Source organism: Pogona vitticeps, chromosome 6 (genome assembly GCF_051106095.1).
Source record: "Pogona vitticeps strain Pit_001003342236 chromosome 6, PviZW2.1, whole genome shotgun sequence".
Lineage (NCBI taxonomy): Eukaryota > Metazoa > Chordata > Lepidosauria > Squamata > Agamidae > Pogona > Pogona vitticeps.
Window position 1 is genome coordinate 63,151,772 of NC_135788.1, and position 27,690 is coordinate 63,179,461.

Genomic DNA, 27,690 nt, shown 5'->3' on the forward strand with positions numbered 1-27,690 from the left:
AGTAAAAATTCTGTGTGATTCTCTGCTGTGTTTTGTTCACCCCTAAGTGTGCAGCAAACATGTCAGAGTGCCCCCTTTGTAAGATCATGGGGCGATACTTTTCAGGTACCACCAGCTGACTTCTGATCCCATCTCCCCCTTTTGAGATATTCCTCAGGGTCTCTCTATATAAAATCCCCTTTTTCTCCAGAAATTTCACTGGGGTTTCAGGTGTTAGCTGGGCGTCAGTCACCTGTTCAAAACACTTTTGGAGAGTGGCGTCTGCCTTTTGCTCTTGGCCAAATCGGCTGTCTGTGGTTAAGGTTTCCACCACAGCTTCTGAACTCCCCTCTGCTTCCGTCTCTGGCTCATCAGTACCCCCCTGAACTGTCCCCGTGGTGGCTTGTGAACGTATAATCACTAGCACCCGTTTCACATGTTCAGCCAGGTCATTTCCCACGAGCACGGCTGCTGGCAGAGTCGATGAAATCGCTAGCCGCCAAACTCCCCTCCAGCCTTGAAAGTTCACAGGTACCTCCGCTACTGGCAGTGAGATCACCTGCCCCTCAATCCCTGCCACCTTCATGCTCTCATTTGGGATTATATATTCCCTAGGAATAATATCTGGATGGCACAGGGTCACCTGGGAACAAGTGTCCCTCAGCCCCCTATACTGATGGTCAAGTATTCCTACGTCCACCCCTGCTGTTTCAAACAACTGAGAATCTGTTCTCACGAGCAAGCAGCGCTTGACCTCCACAAGAGGACCATTTTCCTCAGCCTGATCAGCAGATGTAGCTGTTCCAGATTGAGTAGCCATGGCAACAGGCTCCCTCAGTGGCAATGAGCCTTGCTCTTTCTGGACACAGAACACAGCTTTTGGCTTGGTTCCACTCGAATCCTGAGGCACCATTCCTTTTAGCTGCTTTAATTTCTCACACTCTGAGATTAGATGGCCCTTTCCCTGACAGAAATAACATTTTCTGGTGTATTTTGATTCTCTCTCATCCTGTTTTGGTTTTCCCTCCAAAATCTGAGGTCTTGGTTTCATGTCTGAGGGCTTCCCTTCACCATGGGCCCCTCCCCCTTGCTGGCTTTTCCCTGGTCCCTGAGAGTACTTGCTGTAGGTTTCTTTGGGTTTACCTACAGATTTCCCCTCACCCAAGGGCTTTCTTATTTGGGAAATAAAATCTGCGATCTCGGCTGCTTCTGCCACAGATTTTGGTTTCCTTTCTAGCTCCTTTTGCTTAGCCTCAAACTCAGCCCTGATCTGTAAAATTTCTTCCTCAGCCCTAGCTTTTATCTCTTTCACTTTTCCTTCAGTCTTATCTCTGATTTCTTTTAATTTAATATCTTTTTGCTGATTATATTTTTCAAGATCTTGCTCACTTTGTCTGGCCTGAGCCTCATACTTTTCTTTCTTTGACATTTCTTCCACTGATAAATTGTTAATAAACTTATTTAGGAAATCCAATTCCAATTGTACCATTCTAATTTGGTGTTTCAGTTCCATCTCTTTTATCCTCATGGCCATTCCCCTTTTCTTGGCATCTGCCTCTGCCTGACTGATTTCAGCTCTTTCTTTTCTTCTGATTTCCATTTCCCTCACCCTCAGTTCATGCTGTTGGGCTAGGAGCATTTTTCTGAGTTCTGGGTTCTGCTCTCCCGTGCTCTCATCCTGCACTGAGCCAAATTCCTCCTCAGAACCTTGGTCCACCTGTGGGTCTTTCACTTCACCCATTTCTGCCATTTGGCTTCGAGTCAAGGGCATAATCCCCCCTCAGAACAGGCTGCTTTAAAAAGTCAAGCCTCAAAATAAAACGACCACTTTTTTTTTTCCTCAGAACCAGCTTTCCCTATAGATTGCTGCTGTCCTTTCAGCACTAACTTGCAACAGTTGCGAGCTAGAGTCTACCCCCCTCGGCTGGGCCTCTCAGCAGACAAGCTAGCTCACTGCTATTTCACAGTTTTGCCTCAGCTTTTTCCCGCCAAAACAGGCTGCCTCAGAGCACCCTAATCTAGTCTCCCCAGTTGGCACGTTCTTCTACTAGCGCACCTCCCCGTGAGGTACACCTAGAAGATTACCTACGCGCCTCAGATTGTCCCTGACTAGACCCCCCCTTGCTCTGGGCACTCTTGCCAAGGCTTTGCTGGACCGCTGGACAACTGGACCAGTCGTATCCCACACGCTGGACACCAATCAATGTGACAAACCCAGACCTACTGGGATCTGCCACACGTTAACTAAGCTGCCACCAACCATTCCCTATAAGAAGTCACACAGACCAGGGATGGATTTTCAACTAATAAAAGAATAAGGTTTATTTAAATCACACACAGGGAAAATAAAATGATCAGGTGAATAAGATATAGTAACGTGGCTTAGTCTCATTCATACATGCATACAGTTTGGTTCACACAGAACACTTAACTTGAAGCACAGACCCTGAACCTATCAGTTCTGGCTAACCAACAGACACCTGAACCTATCAGGTTGGTACTCTGACACACAGTAGTACCCTGTCTGACACACAGACTCCCACACCAGCTTCTTCTTCCCAGCTGCTGCTTCTTCACATCCCAGCGTCTCCTTCTCCACACACGCATCACATATATATACAGTACAGCCCCTCCTCCTGATGTCCCGCCTTCCACTCCCCATAGGATGGAACTTTCCCTCCAAACCCATGACAGACAGGTAACATCAGTGCTGTATGTAACAACATCTTCCTTGCTTTTGTTCTCTAATCAAAAAGAAACAATTGAATCATACTGTCTGATTTTGTCACTTTTGCCTGGGTCATTCTTGCATCTTTAATTCAATACCCTTTTCTTGTAAGCTTTGATAACTGTTTTATCTCTAAGACAAGCTTAAAGACATTACCATTCTCAAGTATCAAAGCATTGCCTTAAATGAAGTAGCAAACAGCCACACAGTTAAGCGGCAGGACCATAAAAAGAGATAGAAAAGGTTAAATTGTAAGGTACCAGAGAAATTTAAAAATATATTAATATTCATTGCAAATGCTGATTGGTCAATGTGACATTAAAACAACATGAGGATGTGCTTGTTACACACATGTAGAAGGGAGAAAGGAACCACAGGCCAGATACCAAAGGTAACTGACATGCTTGCTGGCATCCTTGTGTCTGGGGTTTTGACCACAAAGGGTTCCAACCATATCAATATGTAACTAGAGATGAGATCATAATGATGGAATCAATAAAGTAAGGATTCGCATACCAAATTTAAACTTCAAGCAACTGTGTAATGGACAGATCAGGAGCCTTGGTATTTTATAGGCAACATTTACGTTCCCCCACCCCACGAATCTGGTCCAGGTATTGTTAGGAACAGCATGCTGAATGGGATGGATAATACTTTTCATCCAATAGGTCTGTATTTATTTTCAGAGTGCAAGAACAGTAGTACTGAAGGATGACAAAAGTACGTGTTGAAGACTATGGCAGGGATCTTTAAAGATTTGGTTTAAAGGGGTTGCAGGCATGATTGTTGGAATAAATATGTCACATAGGACAAATTAGCTGTGAATTTTAGTGGGAAAGTTAATCATACGCCTAAATCTTTTCAGTGACCTCAACTTTTCAAAGTGCTTGGTCTTAGCCAGATTGTGTTCTCCATACCTTGTTTCATCTTTGAAAGCAATTTTCTGAGTTTTTGTTTTTGTTTTTGCTCTGAAAACTTCTAACCTTCCATTTCAAGCTATACTGTTTTCTATTTAAAAGTATAAGAACCCAGAAGCATCTGTAATAATCTCTTGCAGCCACTTACTCTAGTTCAGTGAATAAAGGATGAAAGAGCTGTTCATATAATAATTAAAAGAAAGCATGAAAAGCATAGCTTTGAAACACATTTTGAACTCTTGAGAACAATGAGGAAATATAAATACCATAAACAATTCAAAAGGGTAGTATATTATTCATACTTATATTGAATATATCATTGTACAAAACAAAATGTTGAACCAAAATAAAATAGAGGTCTTGGATTCCATTTTACATTTTATAGTCCTTGTTGGGTGTTTTCATTAATGTGGTAGGCTATGAGTTTGCCAGTAGCTTGGATTTGAACTACTCTGTCTCCTAGCTTCTAGTGAATTAATGATGTGCATGTCTAAGCAGCCATCAGATTCATAAATCACCAGAAATGAGAGGGATAACACATAAAAGTCTTTTCCTTTTGTTTAGCAATTTATCATTTTGCCTGCACATTAATAAACAGAGTTCCCCAGAGGTAAGCAATGGAAAGATACATTTTTCTTCCTAATTTTCCTCAATCGTAGCTAGTAGATCATAAGTGGAAAGAGTGGGCTTGTCAGAAAGCACATCATACTGTTGTGGTGACTTTTCATATCCATTGCCAGTAGTAATAAATAAAGATGGTCAGGTGCTTGGGTAGATAATTGTTTTTGTTTACATAACAGGCGCCAGGTTTCCGAGTCCTAGGCTGCCAACAAGACCAAGCCGAAAGCGAACACTATCCCTATCACCTCTATCTGATCATAGCTTTGACCTTCAGACCATGATCCGGACATCTCCCAACTCCTTGGTCACAATTCTCAACAATTCCCGTAGCAGTTCTTCAGCAAGTGGCTCCTACGGCCATTTATCTGCAAGTGCAATAAGGTAAGAGCCGGCAAAATGCAAAGATCTTTAATAAATATTACAAGACTGAAAACCAAATATTTTTATTACCCGCTACTTACAAAGGACTGCATTTGTGTTTAGAAAACTACATTATGATTTGATCATAAAAGATGTTACAGTGCTTCAATGCTTCTCTTTATCAATTTTTTAATATAGCACAACCTTTTAGCCTCAGATAAGACATCCAGGGCAATTAAAGGTGCTTGAATTAAATTCCTTTTCTGCAATTTTAGAAAAGTGTGCTAGTTTACGTAGCAGTATTCAAAATATGTTTGCTAACAGGAAAATAACCCAAGTACCCTGAATTTCATACTCAACCCCTAACTAATCCAGTATTCTGTTTTCCACAGCAATCAACAAGATGCCAATAAAACACTCACAAACATGCCATAACAGCAATAGACTATTTTATTCAATCCCAGTACCTAGCATATGGAGGTGTGGCTTCTCAGCATGTAGCCATTACTGTTAGTATCCACCTTCAGTGTTTTAGTTGAAGTCCACTTTGAATATGTTATTACTTTCAACAAGTAAAAATGAAAAATGTTTTGTCCTGGACATGCAAGCACACAAATTACACCGATGATAGTTTGAAGTTGTATTCTTGGTTATTGGCTTATTAAACAGCCAATGAAATCTTTCTTAGTGCAACAAGAATGTATTGGTCATTTCAAATATGACATGGGTGGTTACATGACACAGATGGACAAGAATAGGTGGCCCAACATTTCTTCCCTGAGTCTTGGAAGAAAATTACATTCTTTCCAGATCTCTGGAACATTTATACAATTAAATTGTTTCTGGGATATTTTTTAAAGGTAAGGTGACATATTAACATTTATATGAAGCACAAGTTGCTATAAAAGTAGACAGCTCATCTGAATCTAGGAGGGAGAAAAGGACTAATGGGTTGTATTCAACTCATTGTGTTATATCCCTGTAATTTCAGTTGGAAGAAAGCAGAGTTTATGCTATGGCTAAAGGACCTACTGTGAAGCCTCTCTTTATGCCGTGCCTCCTTTTCCGGGCCGGGGGGGGGGGAGAATCTAAAAGTCTGCATAACTTCATTATTTTAAAAAGCCCAAAACATGGCAAATGTTGGTAGCACTGTGTTCTGTGAATCCTTGGAGATTTTTCTCAAAGTTTGAAAGCAGAATTGTTTTTCTCTTTCTCTGATATTTGACTCCCCTCTGTTCTTCATTTATACAAGCTACCTGGGCAGAAACATGAAATTAACAAGGTCTTGTTAATTATACAGATTTTTTTATATAATATCTGGTTACTTTCACCTTGTTGCTTGGCTGAGATTAAACAAAGTTGGAAAGAGATTAAGCAGCTGGGGGCCAAGAGGTTGAGGCAAGTTTAAGCAGCAGGAGAAGAGTTAGCACAGCCAAAACTGGGGGTGGGGGCGGGGGAATGGATGTGAGCAAAGTAAATTCAGCTTGTGTGTTTACCTTGGTCAGCTTCCTCCCCTAGCCAGCTGTTTTGCAAGAGAATTAGCTACAACTGCATTTTGATACTGAAACTAGTTAATGTATTAGTTTATAAATCTTGGATATTTCCTTTTGGAATACTATCAGGCAGAAAGGCAGTTCCCAACATCAAGCAAAGGCCCAAAGGAAGAAAGTTGTGTCATGATGATCACATTTAAGTAGAATGTGTTTGTGTTTCCTAACTATAATTCAAAAAACCTCTGGCTTATGAATGTGGCAAAGCCAGTGTGAATGTTGACAACACCAATTGCAGCAGTCAGAATAGTCTAGGAACTCTCGTATGTTCACTGTCTTTCAAAAAACAACACCAAGCAAGGGAAAATTCCAGAACTAGATTCCTTTTTTTAAATCAGGTAAACACTTCTCATACAAATAGAAAGTAGTTGTCATGACCTTTTCCAACATGTTAGTCTGGTGCTTATTGCGTGGGACTGTTTCTTTCCCTTTCCCTGCCTCATGCACCCTCCCTTCTTGGTTTTTTTCCCCTGTAGAGCTCACTCTCTCTCTCTCTCTCTTGTTCTTTTGATGACTCCTCTGTCTGTCTGGCTATCTCTGTTTGGGGGTCCTGTCCCTTCCCCCTCCCCCAGGTTTTTGGCTCTTCTTTCTCTCTCTCTCCTTACTGCAGGTTCCTGTGCTTTCTCTTTGTGGGTCTCTCTCTTATTGTCTATTCCCTTATTGTCAAGTTCCCCTCTCTTTCAATCCCTTCCGTCCTTGAGGTCCTCTTTCCTGCTCTTTCTTTCTTAAAATCTAGATGGGTGCATTTGAGTGCACTGTCTTCATTTTCATCCAAGTCCTAGATTCCAGAGGGAATTCTGCAAAGTCATCCAAAAGCTTACCTTTAAGACTTCTAAAACCTGTCAGTTCCCTTAGCTAGTCAAGTATGTCAGAAATATTCCTGAGTCATGGGGACAAATAAGCTATATTTATTTCTGATATATTTTGCTTTCAACAAAATATTCAGACCTCAAAAATGCAAAATTTGACACAAAAATCTGCATCGGTCCTAGTCCAACATATTTATCAATCACAAAAGATAAAAATAAAGAATTAGGAAAAACAAATAGAAGGGATGGCTTAAGTAATTTTTAAAATCCTAAAGAGCATGAAAAAAAGAACCAGATATTTTCTAGCATCAGATCCTCTTCTTTTTTTAAAAAAAAACTTTAAATAATATCATAATAACAATTCATTGTTTTTCTTCATTTGTAGGCAACTTTGTAAAGTAAAATATTTAGTGGTTGAAATCCTGGTGTTTAATGTAAGTCACACTAGAGGAAGCCTACTGAACCAGTGGGGATTTGGTGAATCAGCTCCTCATTAAATTCCATTGGTTCAAATGGGCCTACTATAACTACCACCTGCTTTAGCATAGTAAGTTTTAGTTAGAGGAGGCCAGTTTGAATTAAGGGGACTTGCAGAGTATTTGACTCACCAAATTCCTATTGACTCAATGGGCCTGCGCTTTACTATGCAAAGTGACAGAATTTTGGCCATAGCTGCATAAACTGTACAAATAGGGGCATATGCTGCTGCTACACATTTGTTTCCAAATGATAATGGCTAAAATCCTGTTGCTTAGTGTCACATTAAGTCACACTAGAGTAGGCTCATTGAATCACTGGGGATTTGTTGACTCAACTTGTGTATGTTACATTGATTTAAATAGGCTTACTCTAGTGTGATGTACAATGCTAAACAACAGGATTTTAGCCACTGAAATGGAAAAAAAGACAGAAACTGCTGTTCTGAAAAACATTTCCTAATGCAAATCTGGATTTTTTTTGGTACAAAAAGGGGGAAACATCAGTTATAGGATGATCTAAAAATCACCAGAAACAAAATACTGTAGTTCCTCTAGCACTAGCACCCTAAAAACTCAAGTACTGTGTCTTATCGAGTGGTCCTCGATTGACCAGATAGGCGGGATACAAATAAAATAAATAAATAAATAAATAAATTATTATGATTCTTCATTTAAATTGTTAGGCACGAGGGAGATTCAGTAATTTAAACAATAGTTTATGTTAGAAGCCTGTTACCACTGTTCTTATGTTCAGTGCCCTACTTTTCTAACTCTCTCCATCAGTAGCTCTCTGCAGTCCCTTCTTTCCTCTTCTGTTCTTATTCCTCTGCCATTTCTTCCTCCCCCATCTCCCTCTCCCTCCACCCCCATCTAGTAGGCTGCTGAGGAAGTGATGGATCACTCTTGCCAGAGACAGTTGCTGCACAGGACCTTTGAGATTATATTTAGGGCTGTAGTTTACACATTGTGAGCACACATACCCCATGGCCCCTCCATTATGGTGCAGAGAGTGTTTGCAGAAACAGGCTCTTTTATCAGAACAACACAACAGTAACTGAGCTAACAACAAAACCTAAGTATTTCTGTGGGTGCCAGGAACTTAACTGCACTGCCAAACAGTACAGGTTAACGGGACCAGTTCACAACAGAGGGAGGACTGGAGCCCCACCTCCTCTACTGATTCCAACATGCCCCTTGGATGGGCCAAACACAAAGTGTCATAACAGGGGTGCTGGATGCACGCACTTAACTATCTCTGGAGTAATGTAGCCTGGGCCCCTTCCCTAGCTACTACTCTATTATTACGGCTGGTGGCAGCTGCTTTGGAACATTCCAAGTTATGATTCCCCCATGCTGTGCCATGTGATTCTGCTTATGATCCAGGTTCAGTCCAGATGACTAGATTGAGGAATACCCATAGTGATGCCATCTCAAAGTTGTTCTAGAAGTGGATACTTATTCCAGAGATGGGAGAGACTCACAAATCTGACAATAAATAAAAAGCAGCAGTCAAATATCTCAGTAGACAAAAATGCCATCTTTGTAGACTAGATTAAGCAAGCAGCAATGTGAAGCTGAAAGCAAATACCTGAATCAATTAAACTGAGCAATCAAAACAAAATATGAAAGACCCAAATAAATACATTACACTATCACTTTAATGAGTTTTTAGAGGTTATAATTTGGAAATGGCAGAAACTCAGCTATCCTTAAAGCTCCAGCATTGTATGCTGATCAGCACCTTATCTATAGTACTTCTGCCTGTTTTCCTATCATTTAAAATGTAAAATAAATGGAAAACATTTAAAGAAACTGTAAAAGAAGGACAACTTCTTTTACATCATTGTTATTCAAAAAATACAATTGCAATGCAAGGAAAGATGTAAATGAAATTTAACAAAACAGAAATATCTGATGAGAACTGAAAAATTCTAAGGCGTCTGAAGTTTTGGTTTTTTTTTTAATGTAGTGTGTGACATATGTTCTAGCAAGCAAGATCAGATGACAAAAGATTACATAATTTTAGTAAATGGTTTAACTCCTCTGTCCCCGAAAGCTTCCCTAAAAAACCTTCAGAACATGGCCAAAGAGCCCGAAAAACCCACAACAGCCTTCGCAAATACATAGTTCCCTAAAAACGCTGTTTCGGCAGCTTTCTGAAGGCATGAAGGGAGGGATCCTAATGTAACTCCTGTGGTAAAAGCATTCCATAATGAGGGTGCCACTGCTGAGAAGGCCCAGTTTTTAGTTCTGCCAAGCTAACTAATTGGTGGATACTCCGTTTTGTGTAGTGGATAGAATGATAGACTAGGACTCAGGAGGTCTAGATTGAAACCACTGCTTAGCCATGGAAACTCACTGGGGGTGTGGAACTGGTAAAACTACTTCTTAACTATCTCACTTGAAAGCCCTATTATCGTCATTATACAGTGGGGTCTTGACTTAAGAACGGCTTGAGTTAAGAACATTTTGACTTAAGAACCGCTCTCATAGGAAGATATTGACTTGACTTAAGTACTTAGATTTGAGTTAAGAACTGAAAAAAAAACCAATGTGGGAGGCAGGGAAAGTGCAAAATGTGAACTTTCAGTTAACTGTTGGCCAGTGAAAAGGGTGCCTGTCTGCTTCCCCACTCCTCCCAGCGTTTAGAGAGTGGATTGGGAGACAGTCTTCGGACTGCCTGGTACTGTACTGCCTGGACTGTATTTTCCCTGCCTTCCCTGAATCTTTCTTGACCTAAGAAAAAAAGAAACAAAATATCCCCCTCTAGTGGTCGAAGGCAGAATAGCAGCTCCCCATTAGTTTCTATGGACGGAAAAGAGCAGATACGGATCAAATGGTTTTCGATGCATTCCTATGGGAAATGCAGATTTGACCTGAGAACTTTTTGACTTGAGAACCGCCTTTCAATACGGATTAAGTTCTCAAGTCAAGACCCCACTGTAAGTCAGTTCCAACTTGACAGCACATAACAAACAACAAACTTACTGGTTTTCTTACAGTATTCTGAAGATTGAGCGTGAGACAAAATAGAATGTATCTTCTGAACATATTCACAAAATAGTATATATCTATATTACCTCAGCTGCTCTGAAGGTAAATTCCACAACTATAACCGGCAACAAAGCAAACTAGTAAGGAGTACAGCCAATAAGTAGCCACAATATTTGGTTTTAATTATAATGTCTGTTTTCCTCCTTTTTGAAGTCAGTTATATAAAATATGATGACCTGGGGTAATTGAAATGTAGCTTCCTGGCCTATTTTACTTCCAGTTTTAAAATTTTAGAGAATTGGAATTTAAAGAGAGAAGTTTGCCACTATAGAAGCACAGAGTTCATGGGAAAGTGGAAAGTCTTTGCTTCCACTGAAATCTGCTGTGGATTACTCTAGCTAAATGCAGTCAACCAGTTGGGAATGGTAACCTACTGAGGGTCAATAGACAGCACAATTGAATGGTCTTCCTGAGACTGCATGTACTTTAGAGCTAGAAGGTTTCCAGAACCTTGACAACTCATACAATACTGAAACTGAATAGAAAACTATTCTTAAAAGCCTTCTGGTCCTTGAACACAAATGCATTAATAGCTTTTACTCTTAGCCTTTCAAGATACAAATGCTCCTTTTCCCTTTTTGCATTGTTTTAAATATCATGTTAAAATATGAAGCCAAAATAACAAAATGAAGGAGTATGTTTATCTTTCCAGTTATACTGTATCTAGAAAAATGTCTTGGCCACTGTCCAGCATAGAGTTAAGTGTGCTTAAGGCCATTGAAATCCACAGATGTAGGAACAATCCTTCTCTGGTTCATAGGAGGTAAGGTTCACTCATCCTCCACTTTTCCTCCAATTCCTGTCCCCTTTTAAGTTGTGTAGGATAGGAATTACTGGAACAAGGCATTCACATGTACAGTCAGAATTTATGTGCAGATTTTGGTTCACATTTTATTTTGAAAATGTGGGGAAAGGATGAGGCATTCCTCCAACACTAAAATACCACAAGTAATGTAACTGAAATGTGAAATCAGGTTTTGTGTTCACATGCGGCACTTGTGTCTCACAAATAGAAGTAATTTGTGAAAGTGTTTTGGCTTAAATATAATGGCTAGTCTGAAGTAGAGTAGACCCACTGAATGTCAACACTTATATCAGTTCGGTTGATTCAATAAATCTACTCTATTTGGGAATAATAATTGCATTTAAGTCTTTGTATCTTGTAAGCAAGTAAATTTGTTTATAATGATGGCAACATCATTTATAATACCATATGTTTATTTTTCAAAAATGGTATCCACTCAGAGTATCTCATGTGCTATCTGTCTGACCATCCTATGCTTCTCAGTCATGGTTCAGATTTATACAGTGGTGTTCTGAATTTCAGTTTCATTAATGTAGTATGTATGTTGGATCCTCCCCCCCCCCCCCCAGCCCCCAGGACAGCTCAATATTAGCTTACCGAGTCAGCTGTAATATGCAGTTATACTAGCATTTGAGAGCTTCTGGATTTTGATGGTTCTCAGCAGGCATCCTCAGTTGGCCCAAAGAACTTGAAACTTGGTGGTGTATGGAAAATAACAGTCCTCTTACAAAAGTCAGCATCCTATTGGTTTTTACATAAGATCTGCAGAACTTGCCCCAACTAATTTCAGCTAATTGACGAGGTGCTAGAGAATGTCTCAATCACATACCTGGTCACACACCTCATTCTGCAACTGAGATGTGCCCCAGCACCTTGTTGGTTGCCCACAATTAGTCATGACAAGTTACGCAAAACTTATGTGAACTCCAGTTTGCTCCTGGACAGTGAGTGCAAAATGAGAACTACAGTATTAGACCTCCTTCCTTTTTGCTAGGCTTGGACCTCCAGGAAGTGTCCAACCCTGTTGCCATTCCATCCAGCCCTGCTACTTTCACTGTCTCATTTGGGATATAGCAGAGAAGGGGAAAGTTACTTTTGAGAGGAGAAGTCTCCCACCCAAAGCAATGTCTGTTTACGAGAGACAGAAACAGTGAAATGGTAGGTGAAACTAAATTGCCAAAAGGTTATACATTTTATTGTATCTCTTTATAATGCTAACTGTACATTGTATAGTCTGTCAACTTCCTCAGAGATCATTACAAGATTATGAATTCGTTTAATTCCCCTGCAAAGCTTTTTAGTTGCTTCCTGATTCAAATATCTGCAATGATTTTTATGTCCTGTATTTGCTATCTCCTCAATGAGAAGTTAACTCAGTGCTTTTAAAATTGTTATTTAAGTACTGACTGGTTTGCACTGACTCAGTTTTTATGGACTAGTTTCAAGCACTCTTTTATAGTTCAGGCTATTAAAAAGGGAGAGAGAGAGAGAGAGAGAGAGAGAGAGACTGTGTATCACCTTTCCAGCACAAAACAGATAATAAGAGAACTTCAAAACACATTTTGTCATATTATTGACCCTAGTTAAAATAACTCATCTCACTTGATATTCAGGAAAGGCAATGTGTTTGTAAGCTATATTGGCCACATTACAAGACTAAGTGCACATTTATGTCAATTGATTTACTTAGATTGTAGCCTTTAAGTGCATAAATAATGCTCACTCCATTGCAGTTTCCCCTAGTTCATGATTGCTGGTTGGCTTCTAGGCATCCTTTCTTGCTTCAGTGTTTGGATCCAGACCTAGTGATCAACCCTATGCAAAATGCACTTTGCCAACAGATGGAAGCTTTTAGTTTCTTTCCTATTCATTTCTCTGTTGGGCTTTCTGGTCAGGATATTAAACAGTTTTAAGACATTTTAGACCAGTTTTTCCTACTTTTTTTCAATCTGTGACCTTCTTTTATAATAGTCAAGTAACCTGCGCCCCCCACCATGTTCGCATTAAAAAATATTTTTAATGGGAGAAAGAAAACATGGCCCAATACAGTGGTGCCTCGCAAGACGATCACCCTGTTTAACGACGAAATTGCATTACGATAAAAAATGATGTTTCCTATGGGGGAATTTCACTTTGTGACGATCGGTTCCCTGCTTCGGGAACCGATTCTCGCAAAACAATGATTTTCGGCCAGCTGATCAGCGGTTTCAAAATGGCCGCCGGGTAAAAAAATGTCTCCCCGCTCTTTTCTGGGATGGATTCCTTGCTGCACAGGCAGCGAAAATGGCCACCCTATGGAGGATCTTCGCTGGACAGTGAGTTTAAAGCCCATAGGAACGCATTAATCGGGTTTCAGTGCGTTTCTATGGGCTTTTTAATTTCACTTTATGATGTTTTTGTTCTACAGCGATTTCGCTGGAAAGAATTAACATCGTAATGCGAGGCATCACTGTATATCATTAAAAGAGAATACAGAAGAAACCTTAAGTTCTGCGATGAATTGCTGTAGCTAAATGCAGTCAACCAGTTGGAAATGGTAATCCACTGAGGGCCAATAGACAGCACAATTGAATGGTCCTCCTGAGACTGCATGTACTTTAGAGCTAGAAGGCTTCCAGAACCTTGACAACTCATTCACTATGCTATACAACAGAGGGAGGAAACATAGTTTCTCTGCTACAAACCAAGGAGGAACATCCATCTTTATCCATCTTCACTAGCCTGCTTCCCACCTGTCATCACAGAACCTACACACTGTAATGCAATTCCTGGTTATGTAAGACTGCCATGGAAGTGTTTGAAAACCAAGACCATATTACATTTGCTGCCATAGAATGCAAGGCTAACTTAGACAAGTGACACCTGCAGTAAAATGTCTGTTCAACTCCACAGCTCAAGCCACTATTATTTTTTTGGTCAGTTCTCCTCTGGCTTGTTAAGTTCTCCTTTCTTTCTGGTTTTCTTCCCCCCCACACACACACTTTTTATATACTTCTAACTCTGGCTTGCAGCCGCCAACCTGCTCTATACCTATTTTCTGGTGTGGAATATACTATTTTGCACACATCAAGATCCATACCCAAGAAAGAAGAACACTATTCATGTAAAAACTGGCTGGAAAAGGTGGAAGAAAGGTCCAACAGTAATAATCTTCCATGATGGAGAAAAAAGGACATTTCATTTTAAAAGACAGCATACATAATTGGGGGTTGGGGGAGGATGTTAAATGAAAATGCTTCTCCTGAAAACAGTTAACTAGCTGTGACATTGACCATGTGGCCCCTGCTTGTTTAATAAAACAAGGAGTTCATGCTACTATCCCACCAGCTGACATCAATTGTGATGTGCCCCTCATGTGTCCCCAGGTTGTTTCACTAGCCTGAGGCCCACAACATGTTCTCTCCTTTCTGCTGCCACCAGTTGACCTCTAACTAGAAAGATTGAGGTCCCAGTCTTTAATTAGAAAGATTGAGGTCCCAGCTCAGTATAAACGGCACAGGTTTATCGATTACAGTTTGCTTAAACAGGTTCTTCACAGACTTGAATGTATCCATTAGATTAGTAATAACTTGTTTCACTCTTAACTCTCTTAGCAATCTAGAAGTTCCACACTCTTAACTCCTAACTCTACGACATTCCCTAACTACCACAGAGTAACTTCTCCTTCAGACTCTCTTCTCTCACTCTCACTGACTGAACTCCTCTAGACTCTGACTGACCCCTCTCTTCTAGTTTCTCTGGCTCCGCCTCCCACAGCTCTCATTGGTACCTGCAGATAATCTTCTACATGAGCCAAAGCAGGGTGATCACCACACTAGCCTTTGCTGGAAAAATTACTTCCAGTCTCCTCCAGAAGAGGAGATTTTGATCTACTGGTCCAGTGAGCTGACTTCTCTTGTCCTTGAAGAATGCCTTTGTACCACCCATGACCATTCTTGTCGTTACGGATGAGAGAAGGCAGTTTGAGAAAGACTGCAAGGCACTTTCCACCACCTAGTGTCTATCCCAGTCTCTGGTCCCTCTCACCTGGAGGTCAGTGTTTGCACTCCAAACACTTCTTGACCAGACCCATCAGGGTACTGCACACAGTATGCTTCATCGCAAGCCCCCTCCTCAGAGCCAAGCTCTGCTGACAAAGGTTTTTGCAGACTGGACCACGTTTGCACTCCAAAGATTCAACTATACCATGCCCAGTCTCAGACTTCTCAGCTGCCCTGCCTTCCCACTGCTTGACCATTGACAGGGGTGACTGGATGGAAGCTTCACATGTTGGAGAGGAAGGGTGCAGTTTTTTTCTGTGCTGCACTATGCTATTCAGAGCAGATAAATTAGATTTTTTCCCCATCATTCCTCTACAATAGACTATCCATTCCTCCACTTCTGGCTTCCCCCACATCAGTCTCCACCCATACTTGTCTCCAGAGTGGCAATGCTCTTGAGTCTCATTGGTGTACTGTACACTACCAAATAAAATTCGGATCTAAGACTACTTTGAGCCTTAGCAATGGCTTCTAACATAGAGAAAAGACAGTGCCTGGCCAGAAGACAAGCTTTGGAAACGTGATTTACACTATCCAGAGATCATATAAATCTTACCCTGGGTCTGGGTGTGCCACTGGGGATGCTATGTAATCTGTAAATCTGTACCCACTGTCTCCTGGCCACTCCTGGTACATTCTGACATTGGTCCCCTACCCAAGGGTGTACCATATCTTTCCATGTATAAAACAACACTTTTCCTAAAATAATTAGAGGAAAAATTGAGAGTCAGTTGAGAGTAACTGGCGAAACATTTGGAAGAACAACCTTCAGAACACGGCCAAGGAGCCCGAAAAACCCACAACCACCATTAGATCCCGGCCGTGAAAGCCTTCGCAAATACAGTCATTTTATACACGGAAGGCAGCACTTTGACAGCTGCTTTTCCCTGCCTGTAGTGAAACCACGGGGCTTAGCAAAAAGGAAGGGAGAAGCGGCGGCCAAAGGGAGCCCTTTGATCCCTGCTTTTCCCTTCCTTTTGCTAAGGTCTGTGGCTTAGCAAAAGGAAGGGAAAAGCAGGGATCAAATTTTCTAATTTGGGGTTAGAAAAGGGGAGGTCGTCTTACACATTGGCTCATCTTATAAATGGAAAAATATACTTCCAGCCTTGACCAAGAAACGGTGAAAGGAGTGCCCATCCTAGCCCTTGGGAGGGGTTGAAAGAAGGCATCTGAGATTGACTCTGTTCCCCAAAGGATAGAGAGACATCCCCAATGTATAGAAGGCTCCTGGGAACACCCTTTGTAGTATACAGGATTGTTCTGTTGCTCATGTTTAGAGTAGACTCATTGAATTATTGAGGCAGATGTGTAGTTACTAACTTAAATTCTGTTGCTTGCAGTGCATTTACTCTAAGCATGACTGAGTGTGCATCCTTTTTTTAACTCAACATACAAAATATGTGACCATGAACTTCATATTCTGTAACTCAGTAGTGGAACACAGTGTTTCAAAGATGTATCATATAGTTAAGGAAGAAGGAACAAATAGGTTTCAGCTACCTGTTGAAGTTTCATCATGATCGTAGAACTGCAGAGCTGGAAGGGATCCTATGGATAATCAAATCCAACCCTTACCAAGGAGAAACTGTGGGGAAGTGAATTCCCAACCTCTAGCCCTGCAACCAGAAGTTCCTGTATAATGCATAAAAATGTCTCCTGAACAATTATGGCTCCTAATCCTTCATTGTAGAAGAGACATAGAACAATGTTGTTGTTTGTTTATGTGTACAGTGTTTTATGCTGAAGTACTATTCTACTGTATCAAAGGTTTTTAATATAATTAGCACAGTTTTAAGTTTATACATTTTAAGATTAATAAATGAACTACACTTGATAATCCATAGCGTCCCTTCCAGCTCTGCAGTCCTAATATTATAAAATATAATAAGTACTGAAGAACAAGTGGGAAACATTAAAAAAAATTCATTTTGAAATTCTGGAATTGAGTTTGAAAAAAATGCCAGGCAATGGCCTAATTATGAATAAAAGTAGAAAACATAAAATAGCAGAAGAGAGGCCTTGAGCATCAGAATGTTTTTAGCAGCAATGGAACAAAGAGATTTTAGTGTGCAATTTTACATGCATATTTAGAAGAAAGTACTAGAGTCCAGAATGGTCAATTTGTGGGTACTGTTCATGATTAGACATGGAGACAAATAAAAAAATGAATTGTGATATTGGTTAAAAATCACTGATTCATTAAATATTCATCCTTTCATAATTGTGAATTCCAGAGACCCCAACAAACACGAAGGGACAAATATTGCCCCATTTTGATTCGTCCCCCATAGGAAGAGAGGGAAGGCTAGCATTCTCTCTCTTCCTATGGTTTTCCCACTCTGCCTATCTGGCAGCTACTATCAAAAAAGTCCCTGAAAGAGAGTCACTGTTCATTCTTGGAGACTTTAATGCTAGAGTTGGTGCTGATCACAATTCTTGGCCCACTTGTCTAGGCCGTTTTGGCATTGGAAAGATGAACGAAAATGGCCAACGCTTACTGGAGTTTTGCTGTTACTATGGTCTCTGTGTCAGCAACACATTCTTTAATACGAAGCTGCAACACAGAGTTTCCTGGAGACATCCAAGATCCAAGCATTGGCATCAGCTCGATTTGATCCTCACTAGACGTTCTAGCCTTCCTAGTGTTACGATCACACGCAGCTACCAGAGTGCTGATTGCGATACTGATCACTCCCTGGTGTGTAGTAGAGCAAAACTGCGAACAAAGAAATTGTATCACATGAAAAAGGAAGGAAGACCACGTATTGACATCAACAAGACTCGCGATCAAAGAAAAGTGAAGGAATTTGCCCAAGCACTCGAGGAAACCCTTCCAGGTCCAGCAAATGTAAATGCACCTGAACGATGGGAACACTTCAAGAACACTGTCTACAACACCGCCTTGTCCACCTTCGGCAAGAAGACCAGAAAGATGGCTGACTGGTTCGAAGCCCATTCGGAGGAGTTAATGCCAGCCATTGAGGATAAGAGAAGAGCTCTAGCAGCATACAAAGCCTGTCCTAGCGAGTACAACCTGCAAGCTCTTCGAGCCGCTCGTAGCCAAGTCCAACAGGCTGCCAGGAGATGCTCCAATGACTACTGGCTTCAGCTTTCCTCTCAGATACAGATAGCAGCGGACACAGGTAACATCAAAGGAATGTATGATGGTATCAAGCAGGCCTTAGGTCCATTACAGAAGAAATCTGCTCCCTTGAAGTCTACTACAGGTGTGATCATCCAGGACCGAGCACAGCAGATGGAACGCTGGGTGCAGCACTACTCCGAGCTATATTCCAGAAAGAATGTAGTAACCGAAGAAGCATTAAATAACATTGAGTGCCTGCCTGTCTTGGAAGAGCTGGACAGCGAACCAACCCTAGCAGAAATAACTGCGGCCTTGGATTCCCTCACCTCTGGCAAGGCACCTGGAAGGGACAACATCCCTGTTGAAGTACTGAAATGCGGTAAGGAGATCATCATCACCGAACTGTATGAAATCTTTTGTCTCTGCTGGAGGGAAGGTGGAGTACCACAGGACATGAAGGATGCAAACATTGTCACGTTGTACAAGAACAAAGGTGACAGGGGTGACTGCAATAACTACCGTGGTATCTCTCTTCTTAGCGTTGTAGGGAAGCTGCTTGCCCGTGTTGTGCTGAAGAGGCTCCAGGTGCTTGCAGACAGAGTCTATCCGGAATCACAGTGTGGATTTCGAGCAAATAGATCCACCACTGACATGGTATTCTCCCTCCGACAGTTGCAGGAGAAATGCAGGGAACAAAAACAGCCACTCTTAGTGGCCTTCATAGACCTTACAAAAGCATTTGACTTGGTTAGCAGGGATGGCCTTTTCAAAATACTTCCCAAGATTGGATGTCCACCTCGTCTCCTTAACATCATCAGGTCCTTCCACGATGGAATGAAAGGCACTGTAGTTTTTGACGGCTCAACATCAGATCCCTTTGACATCCGAAGCGGAGTGAAACAGGGCTGTGTCCTCGCACCAACACTTTTTGGGATCTTTTTTGCTGTCATGCTGAAGCATGCCTTTGGAACTGCAACAGAAGGTGTCTATCTCCGGACTAGATCAGATGGAAAGCTCTTTAATCTCTCTAGATTGAGAGCAAAGACCAAAGTCCAGCTGAAATGCATGAGGGACTTCCTCTTTGCAGACGATGCAGCCATTGTTGCCCACTCTGCTGAAGACCTCCAACAACTCATGAACCGTTTCAGCAAGGCCTGCCAAGACTTTGGACTAACAATCAGCCTGAAGAAAACACAAGTCATGGGCCAGAGTGTGGACTCACCTCCCTCTATTACCATCTCCACACAAGAATTGGAGGTTGTTCATGACTTTGTGTACCTTGGCTCAACCATCTCTGACACCCTCTCTCTAGATGTCGAGCTGGATAAACGCATTGGGAAAGCAGCCACCATGTTCTCTAGACTCACAAAGAGAGTATGGCTCAATAAGAAACTGACAACACATACCAAGATCCAGGTCTATAGAGCCTGTGTCCTGAGCACACTCCTGTACTGCAGCGAGTCCTGGACCCTTTGTGCCCGGCAGGAGAGGAAGCTGAACACCTTCCATATGCGTTGCCTACGACGGATTTTTGGTATCACCTGGCAGGACAGAGTTCCAAATAGAGTAGTCCTAGAACGAGCTGGAATTTTCAGCATGCATACATTACTGAAACAGCGACGTCTACGCTGGCTTGGGCACGTTGTGAGAATGGCTGATGGTCGGATTCCAAAGGATCTCCTATATGGAGAATTAGTGCAGGGAAATCGCCCCAGAGGGAGACCACAGCTGCGATACAAGGATATCTGCAAGCGGGATCTGAAGGCCTTAGGAATAGACCTCAACAGATGGGAAACTCTGACATCTGATCGTTCAGCCTGGAGGCAGGCAGTGCATCACGGCCTCTCCCAATTTGAAGAGACCCTTGTCCAGCAGGCTGAGGCAAAGAGGAAGTCACAAAGGAAGCAAAACCAGGGAGCTGGACAGGGGACAGATTGGATTTGTCTCCAGTGTGGAAGGGATTGTCACTCTCGAATTGGCCTCCTCAGCCACACTAGACGCTGTTCCAAGTCCTCCATACAGAGCACGATACCATAGTCTTTCGAGACTGAAGGATGCCTACTACTACTATGGGCCTGCCAATCAGCTGATCAATGGAACCATAGGCAGCCAGGCAGCCCCATAGCCAGCCACCTCCACAGTTTGTCCCCTGCCCCTTTCCCCTCCCTAATTTAGTCGCTGCTTTTATCTGCCACTGCCACCATCCATTGCCACCTGCTGCTGCCATCAATCACCACCTGCTGCAGTAGTCTCCACAGCCACGGCCTGCTGTAAGGGACACTGGCTGCCCTTTGCAAAGATGGTGGCTGTGGCTTCTTTTATGGCAGGAATGCTGCAGCTGCCATCTTTGCAAAGGGCAGCCCGTATTCCCTTTAGACAGGCCATAGTGACGAAGGCCATTGCATCAAGTGGCAGTGGATGGTGCTACGAAGGATGCCATGATGCCAGCTGCTGTGTATGGTGGCGGTGGCAGCATGGACTGCAGCAGTCAAGGTAGGCAGGCAACAGGGGTAGTGGGAAGGGGGCAGGGGGGCAGGTTGTGGAGGTGGGGGTCAGCTTTTAAAAAACACACAGATGAACTGACGTTTATGGACCACAAACCACTATTTTGGCGATTCATCCTCATCTCTATTCATAATGGAACATTATCTTGATGAGTGTTCAGATTCTTCCTATTTTTAAAATGTTCCTTTATTTACAGGTTCTTTATAAACATGGTATCATGTGCTTTCTCAGTAGCCTAGTTTTTGTTAAGATATTCAACCTGTCTCTTGGCTGCACCATTTCCAACAGCAGGTGGGACCTAACACAATGTTCTCGCACAAACAAAAAAAGATTATTTCACTGAGATTAAATGGAGAAATGTTTTTCTGATAAGTTATATATTTTTGATCAGAAGCTTTGGGAGGGATTTCTTTCTCTTTTTTTCTTTTTTCTTTTTTTTCCTGAGGAACTTTCTCATGATCTCCAAATAATCCTTGCCTCAGCAAAAACTAACCCAAATGGTCATACCATCAGTTCATAATTGATTCCGTTATACTTTTTGAAAGGGTGCCTATCTTGTTTTATGGCACTGGTTCAGTAGATCCATTGTTGCCATTGTTTTCTTTTTGTCATTTTGGTTAATTTGTGTGATCCAATCGTTACTACATGAATGAATACCTTTCTCTTAAAATTATTTTAGGATCCCTGTTTAGTGGAGGTGTTGCTTTAGACTCAAAGTGCAGTTAAGGATTTCAAGTGCTATTCTCTATCCTCCATTTATTTATTTTATAAGATTTATACCCCGCCTGTCTAGACCAAAGGTCTACTCTGGGTGGCATTACAAATTTAAAAACAGTAAAACCAATAAAACCAATAATTTGCTGTTCATTTGTTTGTGTTATATGTTTCTCTCAGCAAAAATCCCTGCATTCCCATATATTTTTTATGAATATTCAATTCTTTTTTAAAATTATACATATGGAATAATATGCTTCTCTATCTACAATTTAAAACAACAAGTTTATAGGATACCCTCTTGTGCTCACTCCCATTAACAAAGCGATTCTAAGCAAGGGAAAATCTTGTAACCTGACTCCCTTTTTTAATCAGTTAATCACTTATCACCCCAAAACAAAACAACTGTCAGGACTGTTTTTTAACCAGTTCTCTATATACTGTATTTTTCCATTTATAAGATGCCTCCGTTTATAGAAAATCCCCCCACTTTTCTAACCCCAAAATTAAGAAAATGTAGCTTTGAGTATTCAGCCTCTGGGCTCAGAATGCTCAGACATTAGGAGTCACTGTTGAATCTGAGCACTGCCTACAGGCTTCACCTCCAACGAGATGTGTTCCAACTGGTATGTTCTGCATCAGCTGACATCAGTTCCATAAGGCTCGTGATTGGAGGAAGCTACGTCTCCTGGCTGTAGGAAGTTAAGCCTCGTGACTGAAGGAAACCTGTTGACAGAGGCAAGGTACGGGCCATTTTGTGCTTTCCTCAGCTATCTCAGCTTATGTCCATGTACAAGATGTACCTCAATTTTTAGTGTAATGATTTTAGGAAATAGTAGCATCTTATACACAGAAAAATACAGTATCTATTGCTTGGACTAAGAATGACTAAAAACGTATTCTTTGTGGGCTTTGTTTCTTTTTCTTTCAAAAATACAAAACATGCATGTGTGTGTTGATTTCATTTTTATTATGACCAGCCTGTAATTTTCTCCAGTATTCATGTATCAAGTATAATCAGCAGGAGAGCTTATTGTTTTGATGGATTTTGAATCACCTGCTGCAGCCTGCATTTCCCCTTTATTTCCATTGATTTTATCTAACTAGGCTACTACCCCAAGTCCTCTGAGTGAAATGTTGTGACATGCAATCAGTCACCTTTGATTTGTAAGCAACCAATGAATGAGCTATCTCCAAAGAGTTGTGTCCTCAGTAAGGGTTATTGCAAACTTAAGTCTGGCTTCCTTTAGAGACTCTATCCATCTCATGTTTGGTCTTCCTCTTTTCCTGCTACTTCTAAACTTTCCAAGCATTATTGTCTTTTCCAGAAAATCTTGCCTTCTCATGATCTTAGTTTCATCGTTTTTGCCTCTAGAAATATTTCAGGCTTGATATACTCTAAGAAGTTAAGCCTGGTTTGTATTTCTACCAGTCCACAGTATCCACAAAGCTTCTCAAGCACCATATTTCAAATGAATCATTTTTTTCCTGTCAGCTTTCTTTACTGTCCAGCTTTCGCACACATATATAGTGATCAGGGTGAAAATTGGTGGAAGAAATATCAGTAATTTAAGATATGCAGATTACATCATCTTACTTGCAGAAAGAAGCAGCAACAACTTGAAACAACTTTTAATGAAACTGAAATAAGAAAGTGCCAAAGCAGAACGGTAACTGAACATTAAGAAGACCTAAATCATTTCTATAGAAGAAGTACAGAATTTTAATGTTGACAATGGAGAAATTGAAATAGTGAAAGATTTTGTACCTTGGTTCAATTATCAATCCAAATGGAGAGTGCAGCCAAGAAATCAGAAGAGTAAGACTCAGAAGGGCAGCAATGAAGGAACTAGAAAGATCATATACTGCAAGGATGTGTCACTGGAGACCAAGATCATCCACGCTCTTGTATTTCTGATCACCTCTGAGTGAAAGGAGGCCAAAAAGAAATAAGTAGGTGGGGGACCATACACACTTGGTTCTCTAATATTCCTTCTCACATTTTTTGTTTCCACCCTACCCTTTTTCTGGATAAAGCTGATCCTGCTGGCAACATCTTGTGTAAAAGGTAAAGGTTCCCCTTGACAATTTTTGTCCAGTCGTGTTCGACTCTAGGGGGCGGTGCTCATCCCCATTTCCAAGCCATAGCGCCAGTGTTTTGTCTGAAGGCAGTCTTCCGTGGTCACATGGCCAGTACGACTTAGACACGGAACGCTGTTATCTTCCCACCGAGGTGGTCCCTATTAATCTACTCGCATTTGCATGCTTTCGAACCGCTAGGTTGGCGGGAGCTGGGACAAGTGACGGGAGCTCACTCCATAGCGTGGATTTGATCTTACGACTGGTTGGTCTTCTGACCCTGCAGCACAGGCTTCTGTCCCTATCTTGTGTAAAAGTGACCCTTAATCCCAACCAAGTAAATTCTCCTCTTCAAAGGTAAGAACCAAAGCTAGCTAATAGGTCCTATCAGCTGCCGGTTAATTGAATGAATCTTCTTTCACTAATTGAAACTCTTTCTTCCTCCACTTGATCTTTGTTTCAGCCTGAAGTGGATTTAACATAAAAATAGTAAATGGTATCTGTATTGTCAGCTGCAGGAAAATTTTCAAGCATCCCCCCCTCCCGCAGAAAACTACGCATATGAGGATGCAAAGCAAGGAGAGTGGGTCTTTCCCCTACTCTTTTTGTTTCCACTGTTGCTCATGATTGTGTTCCTTTCATTTGTACAGTACATCGCTGTCTCTAGAAATAATGCCTTTTTGTCTTCTCTACTGAAAACTGGTGTATGAATAGGGCACATCAAATGCCAACTGTGCAACAGTGCTATTTAGGTGGAAACCAGAGATTGAGGATTAGCATTTGAAGGAATGGTGGGTGAAATTAGCACAAGATTGTGGCCAATGAGGGTCATTTGCATTTTACAGCACAGTGGTAACAGAGAATAAATTCTGCTCCTGAATATTTATTGCTTTTTAATTATGTAGGAAATGTATATATTCTTTAGTTATGTGACATCAAGTCAGAACTGATTTATAGCAACCTTAATAGGGCTTTCAAGTTAAGTGAAATATTTAAGGAGACGGTACCAGGTCTATTCCCCCAATGAGTTTCCATGGTCAAATGGGGATTCAGACCATGTTCTCCAGAGTCTTCTATCCACTACACCATGGTGGATACTCCATATATGCTGCTTACCCTATCTAAAAACTATTTTGACGTTAGGCTGTATGTTGTTTGTTGTTGATGGCTGTAGGAACTATAGTTCAGTTTAATCCTAGCTTGTTCAACCATGTGCTCCATTTGCTCTTTATAGCAGATCTTACCTTTTTTTAAAAAAAGGCAGATTTCAGTTTAAAACTTAAAATTTGCCATCATGTTCACTTTGATTGAAGGATGCAGTCCTAGTTTACTTAATCCCAGTGATTGCTGTGAAATGTACATGTGAGTAAACATTTTAGGATCACACAGCATGTTGCTTTATGTATATAGAAATCTGTAGCCTTACGTTATGAACATTTCCACCATACTGGAAGTTTATTGACTTTGAGAAGACCAGTGTGAAACCATTTGTAATGAAACTACAGTAAGGAATGGTTTCCAAACATTTTCTAAAAATACACTAAAACCTTCCTGAACTAAAATTTGGAAGATTGCAAGAAAAGGCATGTTGTCCAATAACAGTATTTATTGCAAAAACCAACTTCAAATAAATAAAAAGAATGGGTGATGTAGTGTTTTGCAGTATTTTTATTGATAATGTTGCTCTTTTATGTTCCTCTGTGTGAAGCAATTTGTCTAATCTCAGCTCATGGTCCTCTCTTTCATATGTCTCTAGATCTTATTACAAGAGGGAGAGAAAATCAATTGCTTAAATGTGTTATGAACACCATGCTTGTCATATCATTCATTTGTTTGCAAAGATGGAAAGCGTAGACCATCCAGAATGTCACCTAAAGAATTTCTATCAGTGCTGTTTGGTTGCAGAAACTGATGGATTAACCTCTTCCCCCTCTGAAATTAGTGATCAATGAGCTTCAGTGTAGAAAAATTCCAGTGGGAAAACGCCTGTTCCCCCTTCTAGTTAAACAATAAACGTCTATTAAAGCCCATTATACATGCTAATACCTGTCACCACTTCATTACTCTGCAGTATTTCCCAGAGTACATTTTAGCCTAAAGAGTGATGCTATGAGAAAGTGGTACAGGAAAATCATTCTCTGTGACTTAAAATGTAGAAATAAATTGTTTGGCTGTAATAGACTGTTGTGAGGTGTTTATTAGTAGCCAAACCTCAAAAGTGAGACCCATCAGTGTGTGTTTTAAAAATCTGCTAAATATCTTTGAATGTTTAAAATTGCCTATTTAAAAGTATGTGTGGATTAGCTCTGAAAGAGTCAAAGTGCATTATAATGTCAATAGAGGGTTTAATGCAAATTTAGACTCTGGCATTATAATTATTGCTATGATTAAGCACATTAGGTGAAAAATACTGTGAAATGGATGAAGAATTTGAGTCCACTTAAAAGAACAATTGTGACTCTTGACTACATTTTTTGTCAGATTGACTGTAGTCCATAAAGAGACAAGGGCATTGTGATTAAATTTCTGTTATTCCTGAGGGGATATCCATATTACAACAGTTTGCCTATTTAAGAATTTAAGGGAGAGTTTTATAAGTCTTTCAGGAACTCTGTTTTCATTTTGTTTTCCATCCTTTTGATAACACAAGGCAGAAAAGTCCCTGAAATAGTAATTGTTCTTACCAAGAGTTAGTGGGAAATTGGTAATAATATTCAGTTATTGCAGCCCCCTTAGTCCTTGCTTGTGTTCCCTGTAAGCAGCCATGAATGATTACCACACGACTTAGCAAAGGTAGCCTCTGTGGATGATTGATAGGACATTAATCAAAAGATGCATATCAGCTTCAGAATTTGTTCACAAGCTTTCTTCTAATAGCTGATTTCATGTTCACTGAGCTCTATGCCAGTTTGTTCAATTTATTCTACAGTGTACAAGCCATTCATCATGGAGCACAATGATCTCTCTCTCTGTATGTGTGTGTCTCTTACACACACACACACACACACACACACACACACACACACACACACACACACACACACACACACACACAATCTTTGCCTTCCAGAAACCAGATAATCTAGTGGTTGTAATTATTGTCTTTGGTTCATTCAAATTGAAGTGACTATATATTTTATTATTTTAATCACCCTATACTTGTAAATGTGCTGTGCTAACTTCCTATAGGAGTAAAATAAATCTAATAGATCTAAATCAAGTTACATTCTCTAAGGAATTTAGGGTGGTATAATTTATTGCAATAACAACACAACAAAAAGAGTTGAAGCAGTCAAAAAGAAGCTAGAAACAAAAGAGAATTGCAGAAAAAATTGAATTGATTTGCAACATATTTCAAGGAAATTTTTAACCGATGGAATCTTCATACTTTTCCATAGAAATAGTGGGAGACTTTTTTATTTTAACTGTTGTAACATCCCCCCTCCAGTTCATCCATTTCCTGTAGCTGCTTACACGAGCTGGAGAAGGGAGACTGTCCTAAACAGAAACATGAAATCTATTTTGTCCATTTTTGCCGGGATCCAGTTCTGGTTTTGCAGCTGTCAAAATATGTTTCTGCTGGTAATTCATCTAAGATCACTCAGTGAGCATCATGGCTGGTGTGAATTTGGAGTCATATGTCTAACAGTACAACACACTGTCTGTCATGGGATGCAAATAGGAAAATATATTATTGTTTTGTATTATATGATGATACAGCCATATAAAGTGGGTATTTGGAGACTATGATTACCTAGTCTTACTTTCTGTATCATCTCCTTGTGGATACTTTATGACTTAAACCCTCCTGGAAGTGTGGTTTTATTTAACTATCCAAAAAATTAATACATTTTTATTTTAAGTATTGTAGCAATATGTACTATCTATTCTGTTACTGAATGAAAGACTCTGTTGCTGTCATTTATAACACTAATTTATTATTTGGGTAAGTAAAAAACATACAT

General features: G+C 40.6%; 1 protein-coding gene across 7 annotated transcripts in view; it reads left to right on the top strand.

Moving 5' to 3' along the window:
• Window positions 1–27,690, top strand: part of GLI3 (GLI family zinc finger 3) — a 445,483-nt gene that overhangs the window by 336,949 nt on the left and 80,844 nt on the right. For all 7 annotated transcript variants that reach the window (XM_078377471.1, XM_020798430.3, XM_073003750.2 and 4 more), the window contains one exon: window positions 4,425–4,626. In XM_078377471.1, coding sequence (XP_078233597.1) covers window positions 4,425–4,626 — 202 coding nt within the window. The remainder of the gene's footprint in view (window positions 1–4,424; window positions 4,627–27,690) is intronic.